This window comes from Calonectris borealis, chromosome 27 (genome assembly GCF_964195595.1).
Source record: "Calonectris borealis chromosome 27, bCalBor7.hap1.2, whole genome shotgun sequence".
Lineage (NCBI taxonomy): Eukaryota > Metazoa > Chordata > Aves > Procellariiformes > Procellariidae > Calonectris > Calonectris borealis.
The window spans coordinates 5,103,270-5,118,902 of record NC_134338.1 but is presented as its reverse complement, the minus strand read 5'-3'; the positions used below and the strand labels follow the sequence as shown (position 1 = coordinate 5,118,902).

At 45.7% G+C, this 15,633-nt stretch overlaps 2 protein-coding genes across 5 annotated transcripts in view; one reads left to right on the top strand and one right to left on the bottom strand.

The window, feature by feature from the left end:
- Nucleotides 1-238: 238 nt before the first annotated feature.
- Nucleotides 239-15,198, bottom strand: AP3M2 (adaptor related protein complex 3 subunit mu 2). 3 transcript variants are annotated; one of them, XM_075174930.1, is made up of 10 exons: nt 14,953-15,198; nt 13,487-13,539; nt 10,529-10,835; nt 8,217-8,388; nt 7,530-7,667; nt 6,904-6,989; nt 4,380-4,513; nt 3,307-3,514; nt 2,338-2,482; nt 239-1,912 (listed from the first exon to the last, which is right to left on the bottom strand). In XM_075174930.1, exons 1-10 carry the CDS (start codon nt 15,097-15,099, stop codon nt 1,812-1,814), a joined length of 1,491 nt encoding a protein of 496 aa, XP_075031031.1. In that variant the 5' UTR covers nt 15,100-15,198; the 3' UTR covers nt 239-1,811. The 3 variants fall into 3 exon arrangements, with proteins under 3 accessions (XP_075031031.1, XP_075031033.1, XP_075031032.1); XM_075174932.1 differs by having other exon boundaries at nt 14,674-15,079; XM_075174931.1 differs by having other exon boundaries at nt 14,843-15,079.
- Nucleotides 15,199-15,310: 112 nt separating this feature from the next.
- KAT6A (lysine acetyltransferase 6A) overlaps nt 15,311-15,633 on the top strand; it is a 52,806-nt gene continuing 52,483 nt past the window's right edge. Inside the window, exon 1 of one of the 2 annotated variants that reach the window (XM_075174905.1) lies at nt 15,311-15,433. The gene's annotated coding sequence lies outside the window, so the exon portion shown is untranslated. The remainder of the gene's footprint in view (nt 15,434-15,633) is intronic. The other variant, XM_075174906.1, reaches the window with a different exon arrangement.

Sequence of the window (15,633 nt, the reverse complement as noted above, 5' to 3'; positions counted from 1 at the left end):
GTTCTAGGAAGAGCTCAGCACTCTTTCTGGGAAACACTAAGAAAAATTACCAATAAAGTAATTAATTTTAGCTTTTCAGAAAGTGACTTAGTCCCAAGCTTACAATCCCAATTGCATAGACATTTATCTCCCTAAGGCACCCACTATCCACAATCCAATTAGCATAATTTACCTTCCTCCTCAAATACCAACTATCTTTCTTGTAAAGCCCAGACAAACCACTCTGAAATGACACTGATGACATGTAAAAATGAATTTTATTGATGCCCTTGCTGAAGGTTGCACTGAACATGCTCAGCAGTAAGGCCACCTGCTATGGCATTCATCAGTTGCACTGGAACTTGCAATTCTACAAGCAAGATGCCACTCATCCACTGCAGGTATCCATCACATGCAAACCAGAATGTATGTTATCCTTCGTTTAGGGTCACCTTGTTCTGTTCACAAGCATGAACTGTACATGCTGGACTCCACAGCCACCTGACAGATGCTGTAGTCACATGTACAGCAGCTTAGGGACAGGTTCTGCTGTCGCAGAGAAAACATATTGGCATCTAGTGGCCAAAGAGCACATTACAGACAATACGAAACAGTGCAGATGCCTCTCATTTCATATTTATGCTGTATAGAGAGATGCAGCACGGACTGGAATGGGCAGATGCAGCAACAGCTCCTGCAGAAGAGATGGTCCCAGTAAAAAATCCAGCGTAGGCTTGAATCCACCTGCACAGCATCTGATTGATACAGGAACTGAAACGAGGTAGGACAGCCAGAAACACTACAAAGGTACCAGGACACAATTATCTCAAAGACAGACATCAGTGAGCAGAAGAACAGCAGTATCATCTTCATTTGTAATAGGCAGGCAGAGACAAAAAGAGGTTCCAACAAGTTACTAAGATAGTGATCGTCTTCATTTAGCCACAACTTCAGTTTCCATCAGAGTGCTATGTCTCCACAAAAATTCTCCTGCCTCTCTGTCTCTTCCCCGACTCTCCAAAGAAGCTAGGAGAATCCCTACCTTCAAATACTGATGAAATAAGAAGAGAAGCAGAATTACATTCACCACCCATCAGTTACAAGATCACATGTGCTACAGTCATCCCTTCATAAGATACCATACTAAGATTTGGACGGGTTTCCAGTTTATCTACAGATATTCAAGATACTTGATGACCAAAATGGCTTATGAAATATCTAGAAAAAGTAGCCACTTCTTCCCTTCCTCCCTCTGTGGCACCATCCCCAATCTCAGGCTTCTTAACTTCCCATCCTGGGTGGGATAATCTACCTTTCCTCTTCTTACCGTCCCTTTGAGGCAGAATGGCTAAATGATCTCTCTGCTGCCAAGAGGTCTCCACCCTAACACCCAGTGATGGAGAAGGGCAGATGCCAGACCATCACACTGGAATTGAAGTTTGTGGAAATTCAACTTTGTATCATCTACAAAGGGATAAAAGCCAACCAAAATATAAGGAAGAGGAGTACAAAAGGCAATAAATCCCTAGAATTTCCTTTAAGACAGCAAAATGAAGGTGATACAAGCTTACATAGCTAACTCACTAATCCCAAGGGACCTGAACACCTCTCCCATCTGCCACTGTTCCAAATACTTCAGACTCAGCTAGGGATGAGATGGTTTCAGGTCAACCTTACTTCTCCCTGCTCCCCAGCACCCTAAGCACTGGCTCTCCTGCTCATGCTACTACAGGCAAGGGAGCAACCCTAAACAGATGGATGGGGTAAGAGGCTGCATCCAACAGCAGAGACAGGAGAAACAGGAAAGTGCTCTTCCTCACTATCAGGATCCTCTAGGTTCGGACTTGGAACTTGCCAGCCTTAGTCATGTATTTTATCCCCTTGAAGGGCTTGTACTTCTCCCCATACATGTCCAAGCGATTCACCTTCAGTCCTAAAGGCAAACAAACACAGCGTAAGACTGCTGCCACAAAGCAGACAGGCCTTCAGGATAAAGGAACAGAAGATCATACGACAGGTGCAGAAAGCATAGGGAAAGTTTTAGCAAGCAGTAAACAGAACAAAGAAAAGCTGACAACTGCTAATTGTCATAATCGTTCTTTACAAACACATCCATACCCTAAAATTCTTTATAGGTCTGTAAGCATGAAATGCAAGGAAATGTAGATAGGCTGTTTCACAGAGCATCAGAGAGAACAAATCCATGTATCTGTAGTTAAAGCACACGATTTTTTTACTTGAAGAACATGTTTCAGATAGAATGTACTTCAGAAGGCCTGCAGAGCTACTTCAGCTACGTGCAGAGCGAGCACTGACATAGCAGAGAATATTCAGCTTCTTTACATGACAGTCACTTACCAGATATAGCCAGCTGCTGAATTTTAAACTGCAGGTTAATGGTGGGGTTTTCATCTGGTTTTGATGTGCCAGCTTGCAGGGTCACGCTCCCCTTCAGGCTTGGCAGCTTCTGGGGGTTTATTTTCCCCACATCCCATGACAGCAACTTCAAGGAACAGAAAATGCAGCAGTGAAACAGTAATGCTCTAACACTCTCTCTAAAGAAGAGTCCCCTTCCAATGACAGCTTTTAATGTTTCTTTATGGAAAAGGTCTTTTCTTAGTATCTTGCCTTTCATATTGGACAGACACAGTACAGGCTTAAGGAGCAGCTGCCTCGGACCTTTGTTCTCCCTCTCTCTTTCCATGAGGTTCCCCAAAAGCCTACTATGAATGATACTTCCACTACTTGTGCTACAGGTCCCATTTTCTATGTGTAACAGTGACAAAATAATGCAGAATTGCCTCCTTTCCAAGTGGCTGAAGCAGTGTTGCTTGAGGCTCTACTGTGAGTAAACCATCAAATTTAGGTTTGCAATAGGAAAAAGTTAACTTGGGGGGGGGGGGAGGGGCGGGAAGGCAGGGGAGAGCAACGACCAAACGACGAAACCAGACTAACCAACCCAAATCCTCAGTGTCTGCAAAGGACTAAGTCTAATGTGCAGTACTAGGCATGACAACTAGATATGCAGAAGTCTGTAAAGCATCCACCAGATTAATGCCTCATCATACAATACCAGTTCTTGGATTTTCTGCACACACCAAGCAACCAGAACTACAATCCACTCAGACACTGAGCTATTTGTTGTGGGGATTAAGACAACTTCTAGTATACAATTGTCATCCCAAGTTCTCACCCCAAGAAAAGATACTGCCTTCAGAAAAGCAGTGTTCAAGGAAATGTTCATGTAAGCATGAACAGCTCAACTTCATTTGCTGAAATAAGGAAGATTAAAAAAAAAAACATCCTAATTTCTCTCTTTCCTCTCACCTTTGTAACTGGATCGAAGATATGTGTTCCCTGAGAGGGTGTGAGGGTCATATTTAAGACACCTTTTGGCATCTGGCTAGTGACCATCACTCCCTCTACAGTCTTCCCCATAGTCTGCTTCGGCCCCACTGTGATCTCAAAACGTCCCAATGAGCTGCTATCACGGAAACTGATGTTGTGTTTAACGTAGACAGGTATTGCCACAAGACTAGAATAAAGACAGGAACAGAAAATCCTTGTCAATCTCTCACCTTCATCTTTTTTTTCCTGATGCAGTCCTTGCCTTCTACACTGAAAACATTGTAAAGCAATCTCCTTAAAAGAGATAGAAATCCTATGCCCATTTGTTTCATCTAAGAGTGAAGTCAGAATCCTGTTTTCAAGTCTTAATTATGCTTTTTTTAATCAAGCTTGCCGTATCTTAGTTTTCTACCTCTCTACAGAACAGGTAACTACATCCAGTATAACAGGAGACTTGAGCAAAGGATGAGGAATGTTTTTGCATGTCACAACCAAGCTGGCAAGTAGTTCCAGACAGCGCAGTAGCACTTGAACTTCATGTTTGTGCTTTCGGTTGGATTTGCCACTCCTTTTCACCTATCTAAGTCTGACAAAGTCTAACAAAATGCTTTAGCATCTGTAACCCCTATTAGTACTTGGTAAACTGCCTCTAGAAAAGAGCGCAAACAGTGGACAAAAACTTGTAGTTCTATTAAGAGAGATGTCAAAAAACCAACAAGATTATCAAACTATTGTGTTTTATTCTTAAAGTTTTTTATAAACATAGGAAATCAACAGCTTGATTACTCCATACTGCCTAATTCTTTCCCTCTCTAGTTTGTTCATCTGCTACTAGTCTTTGAAAAATGCTGGCTGACCAAAAAGAAATGACAGAATCATTGCACCAAACAAGGAGAAAACGTGTTTTAAAAAAGGAAAAGTGCAAGGTACCATGCAGCTCTACTTCATTTGGCACATGCCACCTGATCTTTAAAAGCAAATCCTTTTTTTTTTTTTTCCCTAGCCAGGAAGATCCAAATTTCGTAATTCACAGCACTATATTCATCACCTACTTCTGAGCACTGACATGATAGGAGAGCAAGCGAAAATTTCCATCAGGTGGAATGAAGGAGAGTATTCTCTCTGACTCCCAGCGCTTAAAACGCACACATGGATGAAAGCTGACATCATCCAATAACCGAGGGTTCTGAAAGAAAAGAAAGTCACAAGGTTAGTGAAGGCAGTACTACTTAAAATAACCTCTTCTTCTCAATCTTCTATCCATGAAGGGCCTACCATTCGATGCACTCTGCCCACTTGAAGGTATCTACATTCAGACATGTTAAGCTATTTGATGCTGTTACATCTGTGCGATAGCAGTACTCAATAACTTCTATTCTATTTTAGAAAATTCAGTCATGTCAAGTAATTACATTAGAATCATAGAATCATACAGGTTGGAAAAGACCTCCAAGATCATCGTGTCCAACCGTCAACCCAACACACCATGTCCACTACACCATGTCCCTAAGGGCCTCATCTACACGTCTTTTAAATACCTCCAGGGATGGTGACTCAACCACTTCCCTGGGCAGCCTGTTCCAAGGCCTGACCACTCTTTCAGTAAAGAAATTTCTCCTAACGTTCAATCTAAACCTCCCTTGGTGCAACTTGAGGCCATTTCCTCTTGTCCTATCGCTAGTTACTTGGCAGAAGAGACCAACACCCACCTTGCTACAACCTCCTTTCAGGTAGTTGTAGAGCGCGATGAGGTCTCCCCTCAGCCTCCTCTTCTCCAGGCTAAACAACCCCAGTTCCCTCAGCCGCTCCTCATAAGGCTTGTGCTCCAGGCCCTTCACCAGCTTCGTTGCCCTCCTCTGGACACGCTCCAGCACCTCCATGTCCTTCTTGTAGTGAGGGGCCCAAAACTGAACACAGTATTCGAGGTGCGGCCTCACCAGTGCCGAGTACAGGGGCACGATCACCTCCCTACTCCTGCTGGCCACACTATTTCTGATACAGGCCAGGATGCCGTTGGCCTTCTTGGCCACCTGAGCACACTGCCGGCTCATGTTCAGCCGGCTGTCAATCAGCACCCCCAGGTCAGCTTTCCAGCCACTCTTCCCCAAGCCTGTAGCGTTGCCTGGGGTTGTTGTGGCCGAAGTGCAGGACCCGGCACTTGGCCTTGTTGAACCTCATACAGTTGGCCTCGGCCCATCGATCCAGCCTGTCCAGGTCCCTCTGCAGAGCCTTCCTACCCTCGAACAGATCAACACTCCCGCCCAACTTGGTGTCATCTGCAAACTTACTGAGGGAGCACTCGATCCCCTCGTCCAGATCATTGATGAAGATATTGAACAGGACCGGCCCCAGTACTGAGCCCTGGGGAACACCGCTCGTGACCGGCCGCCAACTGGATTTAACTCCGTTGACCACAACTCTCTGGGCTCGGCCGTCCAGCCAGTTTTTTACCCAGCGAAGAGTGTACCTGTCTAGGCCGTGAGCCGCCAGCTTCTCTAGGAGAATGCTGTGGGAGACAGTGTCAAAGGCTTTACTGAAGTCCAAGTAGACCACATCCACTGCCTTTCCCTCATCCACTAGGCGGGTCACCTGGTCATAGAAGGAGATCAGGTTGGTCAAGCAGGACCTGCCTTCCATGAACCCGTGCTGGCTGGGCCTGATCCCCTGGTTGTCCCGGACATGGCTCGTGAGCACCCTCAAAACCAACCGCTCCATGATCTTCCCCGGCACCGAGGTCAGGCTGACCGGTCTGTAGTTCCCCGGATCCTCCCTCCGGCCCTTCTTGTAGATGGGAGTCACACTGGCGAGCCTCCAGTCGTCCGGGACCTCCCCAGTTAACCAGGACTGCTGGTAAATGATGGAGAGCGGCTCGGCAAGCTCCTCCGCCAGCTCCCTCAGTACCCTCGGGTGGATCCCATCCGGCCCCATAGACTTGTGAACGTCCAGGTGGCATAGCAGGTCATTAACTTCATCCTCTTGAATTATGGGGGGTTTATCCTGCTCGTCGTCCTTGTCTTCCAGCTCAGGGGGCTGAGTACCCTGGGGATAACCACTCTGACTACTAAAGACTGAGGCAAAGAAGGCGTTGAGTACCTCCGCCTTTTCCTCGTCCTTGGTGGCAACGTTCCCCCCCACATCCAATAGAGGATGGAGATTCTCCTTGGCTCTCCTTTTGTCATTAACATACTTATAAAAGCATTTTTTGTTGTCTCTCACGACAGTGGCCAGGTTGAGTTCTAGCCGGGCTTTTGCCTTTCTAATTTCCTCTCTGCACGACATTGATGCATATTCATAAAAAAAAGATAGGATATCTGCCTAAAGCACCACTGTATCTCAGAAACTTAGTCACAGCACACACTAACAGTACTTTTAACAAAGAATCTATCAAAATAAAACCTTTAGGCTCAAAGTTGCTGAAGTTCACCATGAGTTTCCATTGTCAGTTCCTTCTCTTTTTGTTTGGCATACCCAGGTTCTGATCTACTGGAATCCATCAGCGTGAGACTGAGATCCTAGTAGCAGTGCTGAGAAACTCTTTTCAAAATACTTAAGTAAAGATATGGCCTTGAGCTTTACCATAAAGGAGAGAGTAAGGTCTGGCATCCCAGTCAGCTTGACACAAGCATCAATCACCCCTTGGATTTCAGCAGTAATTGTAGAACCTGCAACAATAAAGTAAACATGGGAGGTTATGTGAACCTGACCAAAAAAAATCCCAATGTGGAAAAACTATCAATGGGGAGGAAGGAAATTTATTATCTTTATGAAATGTCTTGGCTCATTATGTTGCCCGCTCAACATTTTTCTCATTCCCAATGAATTCTAGACAAGACGCATACAAACAAGAACCACTGACACCAGCAGTGTTCATTTTAATGGACAACGACAATAGCTCCCAACTCTAACAAGACTAAGGTGCACAAAAACTAAGGAGATAGTACTATGTACAATTTTCACTCACATTCTATTTTCACAATATAGAATTGCTTACAAGACCTCAGGAACAAGGACAAGTGAAAACCTTGGTACCTCTCTAAAATTTTTGACTGAATAGCACCTACAAGTTGGCAACATTCCAGAGTAAGAATAGGAATAGAACTTCCCACACTTAGATGAGGGAGCTCCTCTTTGAAAACCTAAATCTCTCTTCAGGCACTATCAGGACAAGTTACCCTCATCTTAGCCAGAAGCAACTTCCATACCTGATTTGTCAATGATTGCATCTATCTCCTCAATCACATCAAAATACGCCTCATTGTTGGTATATTTTACACCAGTACGTCTCCAAGGCACCACTGATAGCTGTCCAGTAGGAAGCTGGTCACCCACATTAGTACTTCCTGGAAAAAGAAAGGCAATCACAACCACCACAAAAGTTAGACAATGCTCCAGAGCAAGTTCCTTGGCCTCATATAACTTAATTGTAATTAATCCCCAAGAACCTCTATCTTTTTGTAGGAGAGCAATTACTCCTCCAGACTCACCATTTGTATTCTACAATTTACATCTCTCTTACATTCAACTCTAAAACATACCACAATAAGGCATGGGGAAGTGTAACTAAAAAACACAACAAAAAGCCACCCCAACAAAAACTAACTCATCCAGGAAGTTATGTCATGGCTGTAACTGGAAATTAATGTCTGCAGTTTGGTTTTTTTTTTGGGGGGGGGGAGGAGGGGGAAGGGAGGGGCGGGAAGTGCAGCTGGTGCTGGAACTGGAAGGAACCTCAAAGCAAAGCATTAACACGGGACTCTGTAAATACACCTATGCTGGGGTTTAGAATGGTATGGGACAACACAAATTTTCTTCACCCGTGTCCTAATTTACTTATATAGGAATATTGCCACACAGCCTCCCCAGTTTATCTAGTTTTTGTTTCCCTGTACCTGTGATGGTGTTGACAACTGTTCGCAGGATAGTGGGAGGTTTTATCAGTTCCTTAAGAATATTAGACTCTGTTGCCAATGGAAAGCCATTGTCCAGCATCTCCTCCAGCACCTCATAAACCACCACAACATTGTCCTTGATCATCACCTCTGAACAGACACCAAAATAATCCTGTGCAAAAGAAATAACTACTCAACAATCTCTGAAAGAGAGTCTTGGTGATCATTCAGTTCAGTGTCCTCCCATACAGAAATAAATCAAGCCTCTTCTTGGAGGAGGTGAAACAACACTGAAACTCCATGTATTAGTACAAGCACAGCAGAGAGACTGACCACTCCAACAGACATGTGCAACTCTGAGCATACCTCTGCCACTGCCCCAGCAAGCTGGCAAATCACCGCATCATCATATGCTCTTATTTCCTTTCTATATAACAAGATTCCCCCTGATAGCTAAGAGATTTTTTAATTGGCGCTTGAAAGTGGCTCAATTGCAACCTATTAAGCAGCAATATTAATAAGAAAAACTTACTCCCTGGGGCCACTACTGACTTGCGTGCAGTGATGCCTTTCATTAGACTCCAGTATTATATATCCTTCTTCAGCTGCCCTAGTCTTTACCTACAGTACTCTCAATATTTTAACTATGCAGCACTGCTGTGTGAGGAATTCATCCTCTCCTCATCAAAGCTTTTCATTTACTTTTGTTATAACTCTCACATACATATAGGCAATAATACAATTATTAACTTCAATTCTGTAAATTTTTTTTAGAATTTATTTTTATGTGGAATATAGGGGAAGTAAGCTTCAACCTCTCTGCATATTCTGCCTAAGTCCATGTTTGTTTTACAGGAGAACATTTCTGAAGTTTTTTCATTCTGATACTGCTTGGGGTGTACAGACTGCTTACACATCCCAAGATGTATTAGGCTAATAGCAGAAGTCCAGTATTCTGAAAAGTCTGAAAAATAATTCTATCCATGTAACAAAACTCTCCTTCCTCATAATTTGAGGCGTATAAAGCAGAACCTCAGAACATGACTCATAAAAGGTCCACAGACCAGTTTATTCCCCAGCTTGATTCCTCTACTGTTTCTTCAGCTCCTACTCCAAAACAATAATTAGCAATATTAAAGTTTGCAGTAAAAATATACGACGTCAAAATAGTAAATCTGTAACACAAAGTAGATATAGAAAACTAAGTGGAGATCTTTCAAGATTCAGCATATGTTATAGGAAGTAGTCCCAATAATTCAGCAATTTTTAAAATTGAACATTTAATTTGTTCATAGTTTTATTCTATGGGGACTTCATGCATCCTTCTGGAGAGCGAGCGAGCGCGCGCACGCACGCAAGCAAACACAAACCTGAGCTTCTAGTTACTTAGAGCAATTAAAGAGATCAGGCATTCTGCACAAAGCTGTTTCTTTTTCAGACATACCGGATTTTAACATACGGCCAAGCCTCATCCCCTCACAAAAAACAAGACCTAAATGACTGACAGTACATTTTCAGCCTGAACAGCCAATCCAGTCCCTGAACTCAGTGAGACGTAACTCAGCTTACAGTCATGTTCTGCTTGGCACCTGGAAGCAAAAGCTCACATGATACTTGTTTGACCAAGCACCCACATTTCCTGTATTCTGGTAGGATGCTAGTCACAAGACATTTCAAATCCAGACTACACAATCCTGTTACTAGCAGGCAGAAGACAGACATCTTCACTATTTCCCTGAACTGGCTGGCAGTCATGTCAGCCATAGCACAGAGGGAATATGGCTGCTCTGGGGCAACTCCTGTGACTCACTTCTTTAGGAAGCAAATACGTTTCCAAGAAATATCAGTAGATGTAAGCACATAGGTAGGTTATCACTAACTGATTAAAGCACATGGCTATGAATCGCAAAAACGCCTCGTGAGACAAGGCCAGCTTAGTCTTACTTCACAGCTCCTAGAAGAGACAAGGCTGCAAAACAGAAATATAACTCTTGACTGCTGAACGGTCCTTTCTGTGAGCACAGGCTGATCTCGAATCCATCGTCATCCTAGGCAGTACATTCCTAACCACCACAAACCCTCGAGACCCACTCTGGATCCTCGCAGGTACAGGATGAGAATTAAGAGACAAGAAAAAGAGAAAACTAATCGCTGCTAACCTGAAGGGCTCCCTTTTCTCCCTTCCGCCCCGTTCTCCTTTACAACACGGCAGTGACCTGGGGCTCCTCCTCACCCAACCTCCTCGGCACACGTTAACTAACCCTTCAGCTACAGCAGAAGCAGCTCCCCCTGCTCGGCCGCGCGGGCCGTACCTGGAAGGTATCGACGACGCGGTGCAGGAACTCGATGACGAAGAGAGGCGGCACCTCGCTCTGGATAACGGCCACGAAGAAAATCTTGTGGCGGTAGACGCTGAGGAGGTAGTGGTGCGGCGTGGGGATCACCGGCGGCACGTTCTCCGCCTCCGAGGCCCTCTCCTGCGCCTCGAAGAAGTAGTCACAGACGGAGCGGCTGACGACGCTCTTCCAGTGCTTTTCCAGGAAGATGTCCCCCGAAGCGTTGATCAGGAACAGGCTGTGGATCATGACTGCGGCGGGCGGGCCACACGACAGGGCCGTCCTGCGGCGGGAGCGGGAGCCAGGCCTCCGCTGCGCGCCCGCGCTGCCTCACAGGCCCCACCCCCTCGCGCTCGCGTCCTTGCTGCCACAAGCTCCACCCCCCGGCGCGCGGATTGGCAGCGCGAAAATCTCCCCCTAACCCCTCCAGGCGGGGTTTGGCAGCGAGCTCTCTGATTGGGTGACCCACTAACAACCACGCCCGATAGGCCGAGGAGAGGCGTGCGGATGATGACGCAGAAGAACGGCACGCTGCGGTCAGCTTCGATTGGGGCAGCAGCCTGACCGTGCTGCAGACGAGTTCGGGAACGCGGCCAGCAACGCCCCACCAGCTGAGGGCCCCGGAAGGGGCGGGTCGCCCCAGAGCGCGCGCAGCGAGCCCCGCCCCCCGCTCACAAACAGCACACGTCACCCGCCGCGGCCCAGCAGGGGGCGCCGCGGGGCACGCCCGCGCGGGGACCTCCCGGGCTGGAACTGCGGTGGGGGGTTGGCTGCGCCTCGCCCCGCCTGCCGCCGGCCAGGCCGGGCCGAGCCCGCTCGGCCCTCGCTCTCCTCCCCGCGCTGTCACAAACTTCCGACTGCTCGGGAGAGTTAACAGTCCCGGCTCCTCGCACGGGGAGGCTGCTGCACGTCCCCCTTCTCCCCGATTTGAGGTGCTCGCCCAGGCTTTCCAGATGGCGTGGTCAGAACTGCGCTCCACTCCACGTTGGAAATAACAGAGCCTGCGGCCTCAAAAGCGATGCCTGCTTCTAATTTTTTTTTAAAGGTACCCTTTGTTAGGGTAGACATCTTAGCACAGTCTATAAAATGTGTTAAGTAACCCTGTTTCTACAGTGAGGAGCAGCTAGTCGAATGTTTTCCACTGTACTGTTTTGCTGGCTCGTTCACCGCAGAGTAATAACACTACTGAAAACACAACCCAGCTGGCATGAAAATGACAATTGTCATGCAAAATGCATCTAAACTCTATGCCAAGTGATTCCTTTGCATAATTAGAACAGGTGTTTCATGTTCATAAAGCAGATTTCTGGACTTCTAAGTCAGGCAGATGCCATTACAAATAATTTTCCAATTTTACTGCTCTGCCGGGAACAAACATAAATAGAAGAACAACAAAAAAGAAGTTTCTTCTATCTCATTAAATAAGCTGCCTAAGGATACAACCTTTATTACATGGGAAGGAAGGCGACTACCTACTGGTTAGGACTGCTGCATAAGCACTGAAAGACTCGGGTCTGAGGTTTTACACCTGACTGTGCTCCATGATTGTGGGCAAATCTTTTAAGCAGTGGTATCACCGAGTCTGGAAGATGAGTGAGCTGAATAGACTGATTATGTCAGAACGCAAAACTGCACAGTTCAGAGTTTATATTAGTCTTATTTTCTATTGATATGTTGTGGCTCTTTTTCCCCAAAAATGGGGCGGAGGTCAGTTTATTTACTGTGACATTACCTTTCACTAATACTGTATGCATACATCCTTATTTAAAGGATTAGATAATTCAACATGCACTAGATGAGCTTTTTACTATAGCAGAAAATAATGAAGTAGAAATGACCTATACATTAATTTCTCTTTTACGGTCATGATTTGTATCAAATGTGTTTTTTAAACATCAAATAATATTTTTAAAATGTCTAATTCAAATTAATGTAATGAATTACACATTTAAGAGCAACAAAGGGGTAATAAGTTGTCATTTAATTGCAGCACTTCTAAATTTAAAATAATTATTTATGATTTTAATGTAATCACTTTACTTTTAACACAAAAGTATTGTAAAGATTATTGTATCAGTCTATGAGACTCTTGGAGACTGTATTAATGGGAGTCATATAGGTATCACAGACAGAAAGCAGCAGCACATAGTTAAATTGACCAACAACGTAAGGCCTTTATACATTTGGTTCTCCGAGAAACTCAAACTTTTCTGTTTTTAACCTGGACCTTAAAATCAACAGTCATGGGATATGTCTTTTCAATACACTTTTATTTTTTTGTCTCATGAAACACAATTCAGTTTTGACTGTATTATACATTGTTTAAAAACTGCCATTTCCCTCTGACTGCTTGTACCCATCATCAAAATTGTTAGTATTTTACCCAATTCATGAGGTTGTCACTTCTGTATTTTTGCTACGGTTACTTCAGTTTCTTTAGCCATCAAGAACATTGGTGCCAATACAAAAGCAACCATAGGGTAAGTAATTATTTCTGCACACCAAAAGAAAAGGTTGATGAGGGAAAAGGGGAAATAGGTTTCTGCTTTAAAATCAGACAGGTTTATTGAAGTATCTTGCTGGCACCTGCAGAGAACAGTTTGCAGTTACACCAGTTTACTGCTGCAGAAATGCTGCCTGGCTGCTTCCAAACTGTTAGCACAAAGATCATGTTTTGTTCTGAAGTCAGTCTCCACAGTGGCTCGGGAGCTTATATAAACTAGAACCTAAAAGGAGAACATGGCAGATGCTGCCAGAACAGAATTTCATTTTGCTGGTTAATTTACTGACAGCCTGCAAACTGCTCATTGAAGGGTACTATACTTCAGTTACACTACATGAACCCTCAGAGAAACCTGAGCACAGTCAAAGAGCAGTGCTACAAAATGGTGTTGCCAAATTGTGCACTGGCTTTATGATAAAACAATTCCTTACCATTTGTAGTTTGCCATATGCAGGAATTCTGATGATTTAACTGTTAGCCTGTGCTGTGAAAATAAAAAAGAGAGTAGAAGAAAACAGGCCATTTTTAAATTTATAATAGTCAACAAAAACAATTAATTTTGCAAGGGTGCTAATAATAACCTACTGCCAATTTTGAAACCGAATAGAGTCTACAGACTAATACTCTGTGTTGCAGGAACACAACTGGGTTTCACTGTTATGTGCTGAATCCTCTTAGTCTTGCTTTACTTTCTTATCTGGAAATTACATTTGTATCTCCACTAGCTTTTCTGAATATAGCACCACAGCCTTATAATTTAAGGCACTGGAAGCCATGCAGCACAGAACCACCCAAATTTTGAAGACTCAGGAAGGGGTGGAAGAAGAGATTAATTTGTAGGGAAAATCCAACTCTGACAAGACAAGGCCAGACCTCTATAGCCTACATGGCAGAAACAGAACTGTTTGTACAGTACCTTGTACAATAGCATCTCAAACACCATTGGCTTCAAGTAATAAGCCAATTTATTCTCAGTGAGAATGCTTTCGCACTGAAAAACCTATTCTGTTAAAACATCAAAAGCATTCCTTTTGCTCAAAAGAGAAATTTCTCACCTCAAGACACTAAACAAAGCCATTCAGAAAACATCACAAGTTTTCTTTATCAACTCTGTCTCCATAACGTTTCAAGATTTTATTTTTTCTTTTCTAAAAAGGGAAATGGTGAAAAATGGCTACTTTATAATGTGTGTACACACAACTGGTAAACTGAGCCAGAGGTTAGAAAAGGTTAGAGAATTGCATGCAGCACATAGCCATTCACGATGGATAACAAAATGAGATTCTTTCAATCAAATATAACCTAGGAGAAAATGCTGTAAAATGAGAATTTGCTCTTTGCTCATTTCTGCCAACTTTCAGCACATGCTAGTCCAACATTATACCTCTGCAGAGCAGAAGAGAACCATGCTGTTCTATGAATTAGCCAAGGGTGGACCTGTGTTCTCAGACAGACCCCTTTTGATTTCAGTGACAAACAGCCAGCTCTGCAGAGCCAAGACCAAAGCACCTAGATAGCTCCTGAGTTATTTCTGTGTAGAACAGCTAATGTTTTGGCTGCATATTTTTACTTTACAAACTAAAATGTATCAAAGATGTCAGAAAGTTACACAAATTACCTCACAAAGATGCCCAAGGATAGAGCAGTCTTTAAACGTATCAGCTCTCCAAGCTAAATGGTACCGTTATTTCATAATTCTACATCACTTCGGTACCTTTAAGTCAGAAAAACCCAGAGTCACTGTTCTAAACGCAAGCTTAATTAAGCCTAAGAGATGGATTTCCTACCTTACAGGTTATAACCATCCATTACCAGAGTACGATCGTTAGCCCAAGCCCTCCCGCCGCTCAGCCGTTCCCGCCCGGTTCTCGGCGGTCGGAGCAGCCGGTAGCCATACCCTCGGTCGCAGCCTCGCGGTTTCGGAGCGCAGAGGGTTCCCCACAGCAGCAGCGAGACGTCTCCGCCGGCAGCCGCTCTCGCGGCTCTGCTGTTTCCAGTCAGCCTTCACCGAGCGCCGCCGCCCTCCCGCCCCGGCCCCGCACATTCTACCCGCATGGCGCCGCAGGCTGCCCTCGGCAGCTGACCCCGGGGCGGCGGCCTGGCCACTCCGGATACCCTAGGAGCGGCCCCGCCTCCCACCGTCGCGCGCTCCCGCCAAGGGAGGCAAGAGCCCGGTCTGCCGCAGCTCTTCCCGGCGGCGGCCGCTCCCGCCCCGCCGCGCTGTTCTCCGCGCGCGCCCCCGCCCGCCGCGGGCTGTTCCCCTCCTACGCCCCCTCCCCCCGCCGCAGAGCTCCGGACCCAAGATGGCCGCCGTGTCAGTTTCGGGCTTCGCCGCCGTCCGGCCTTTGCTTCTCGGTTCCCGTCTCTCGCAGGCCTCGGTAAGTAGCCCTGGCGGGACCACCCCGGCTCGGGTGCCCGGTGCTGGGGAACTTGGGGACAGGCGGTTGGCGAGCTCCGTGGCCTGGGGAAGGGGAAGGCCTGCTGGGCGCTCCAGGCTCGCGGCCTGTTCCGGCCCCGCCGCCGCTCTGCGCCAGGCCCGGACCCGGCCGCCCGCTCCCCTGGGGCCCGCCGGGCCTAC

Excerpts from the sequence above, each read along its gene's own strand:
- AP3M2 (XM_075174930.1), bottom strand. The coding sequence starts at position 15,099 with ATGTGCGGGGCCGGGGCGGGAGGGCGGCGGCGCTCGGTGAAGGCTGAC. Across the intron at positions 13,540-14,952 it reads CCGCGAGGCTGCGACCGAGG|CACAGGCTAACAGTTAAATC; the intron begins GTATGGCTACCG and ends TTATTTTCACAG. Across the intron at positions 8,389-10,528 it reads GCGTCGTCGATACCTTCCAG|GATTATTTTGGTGTCTGTTC; the intron begins GTACGGCCCGCG and ends TCTTTTGCACAG.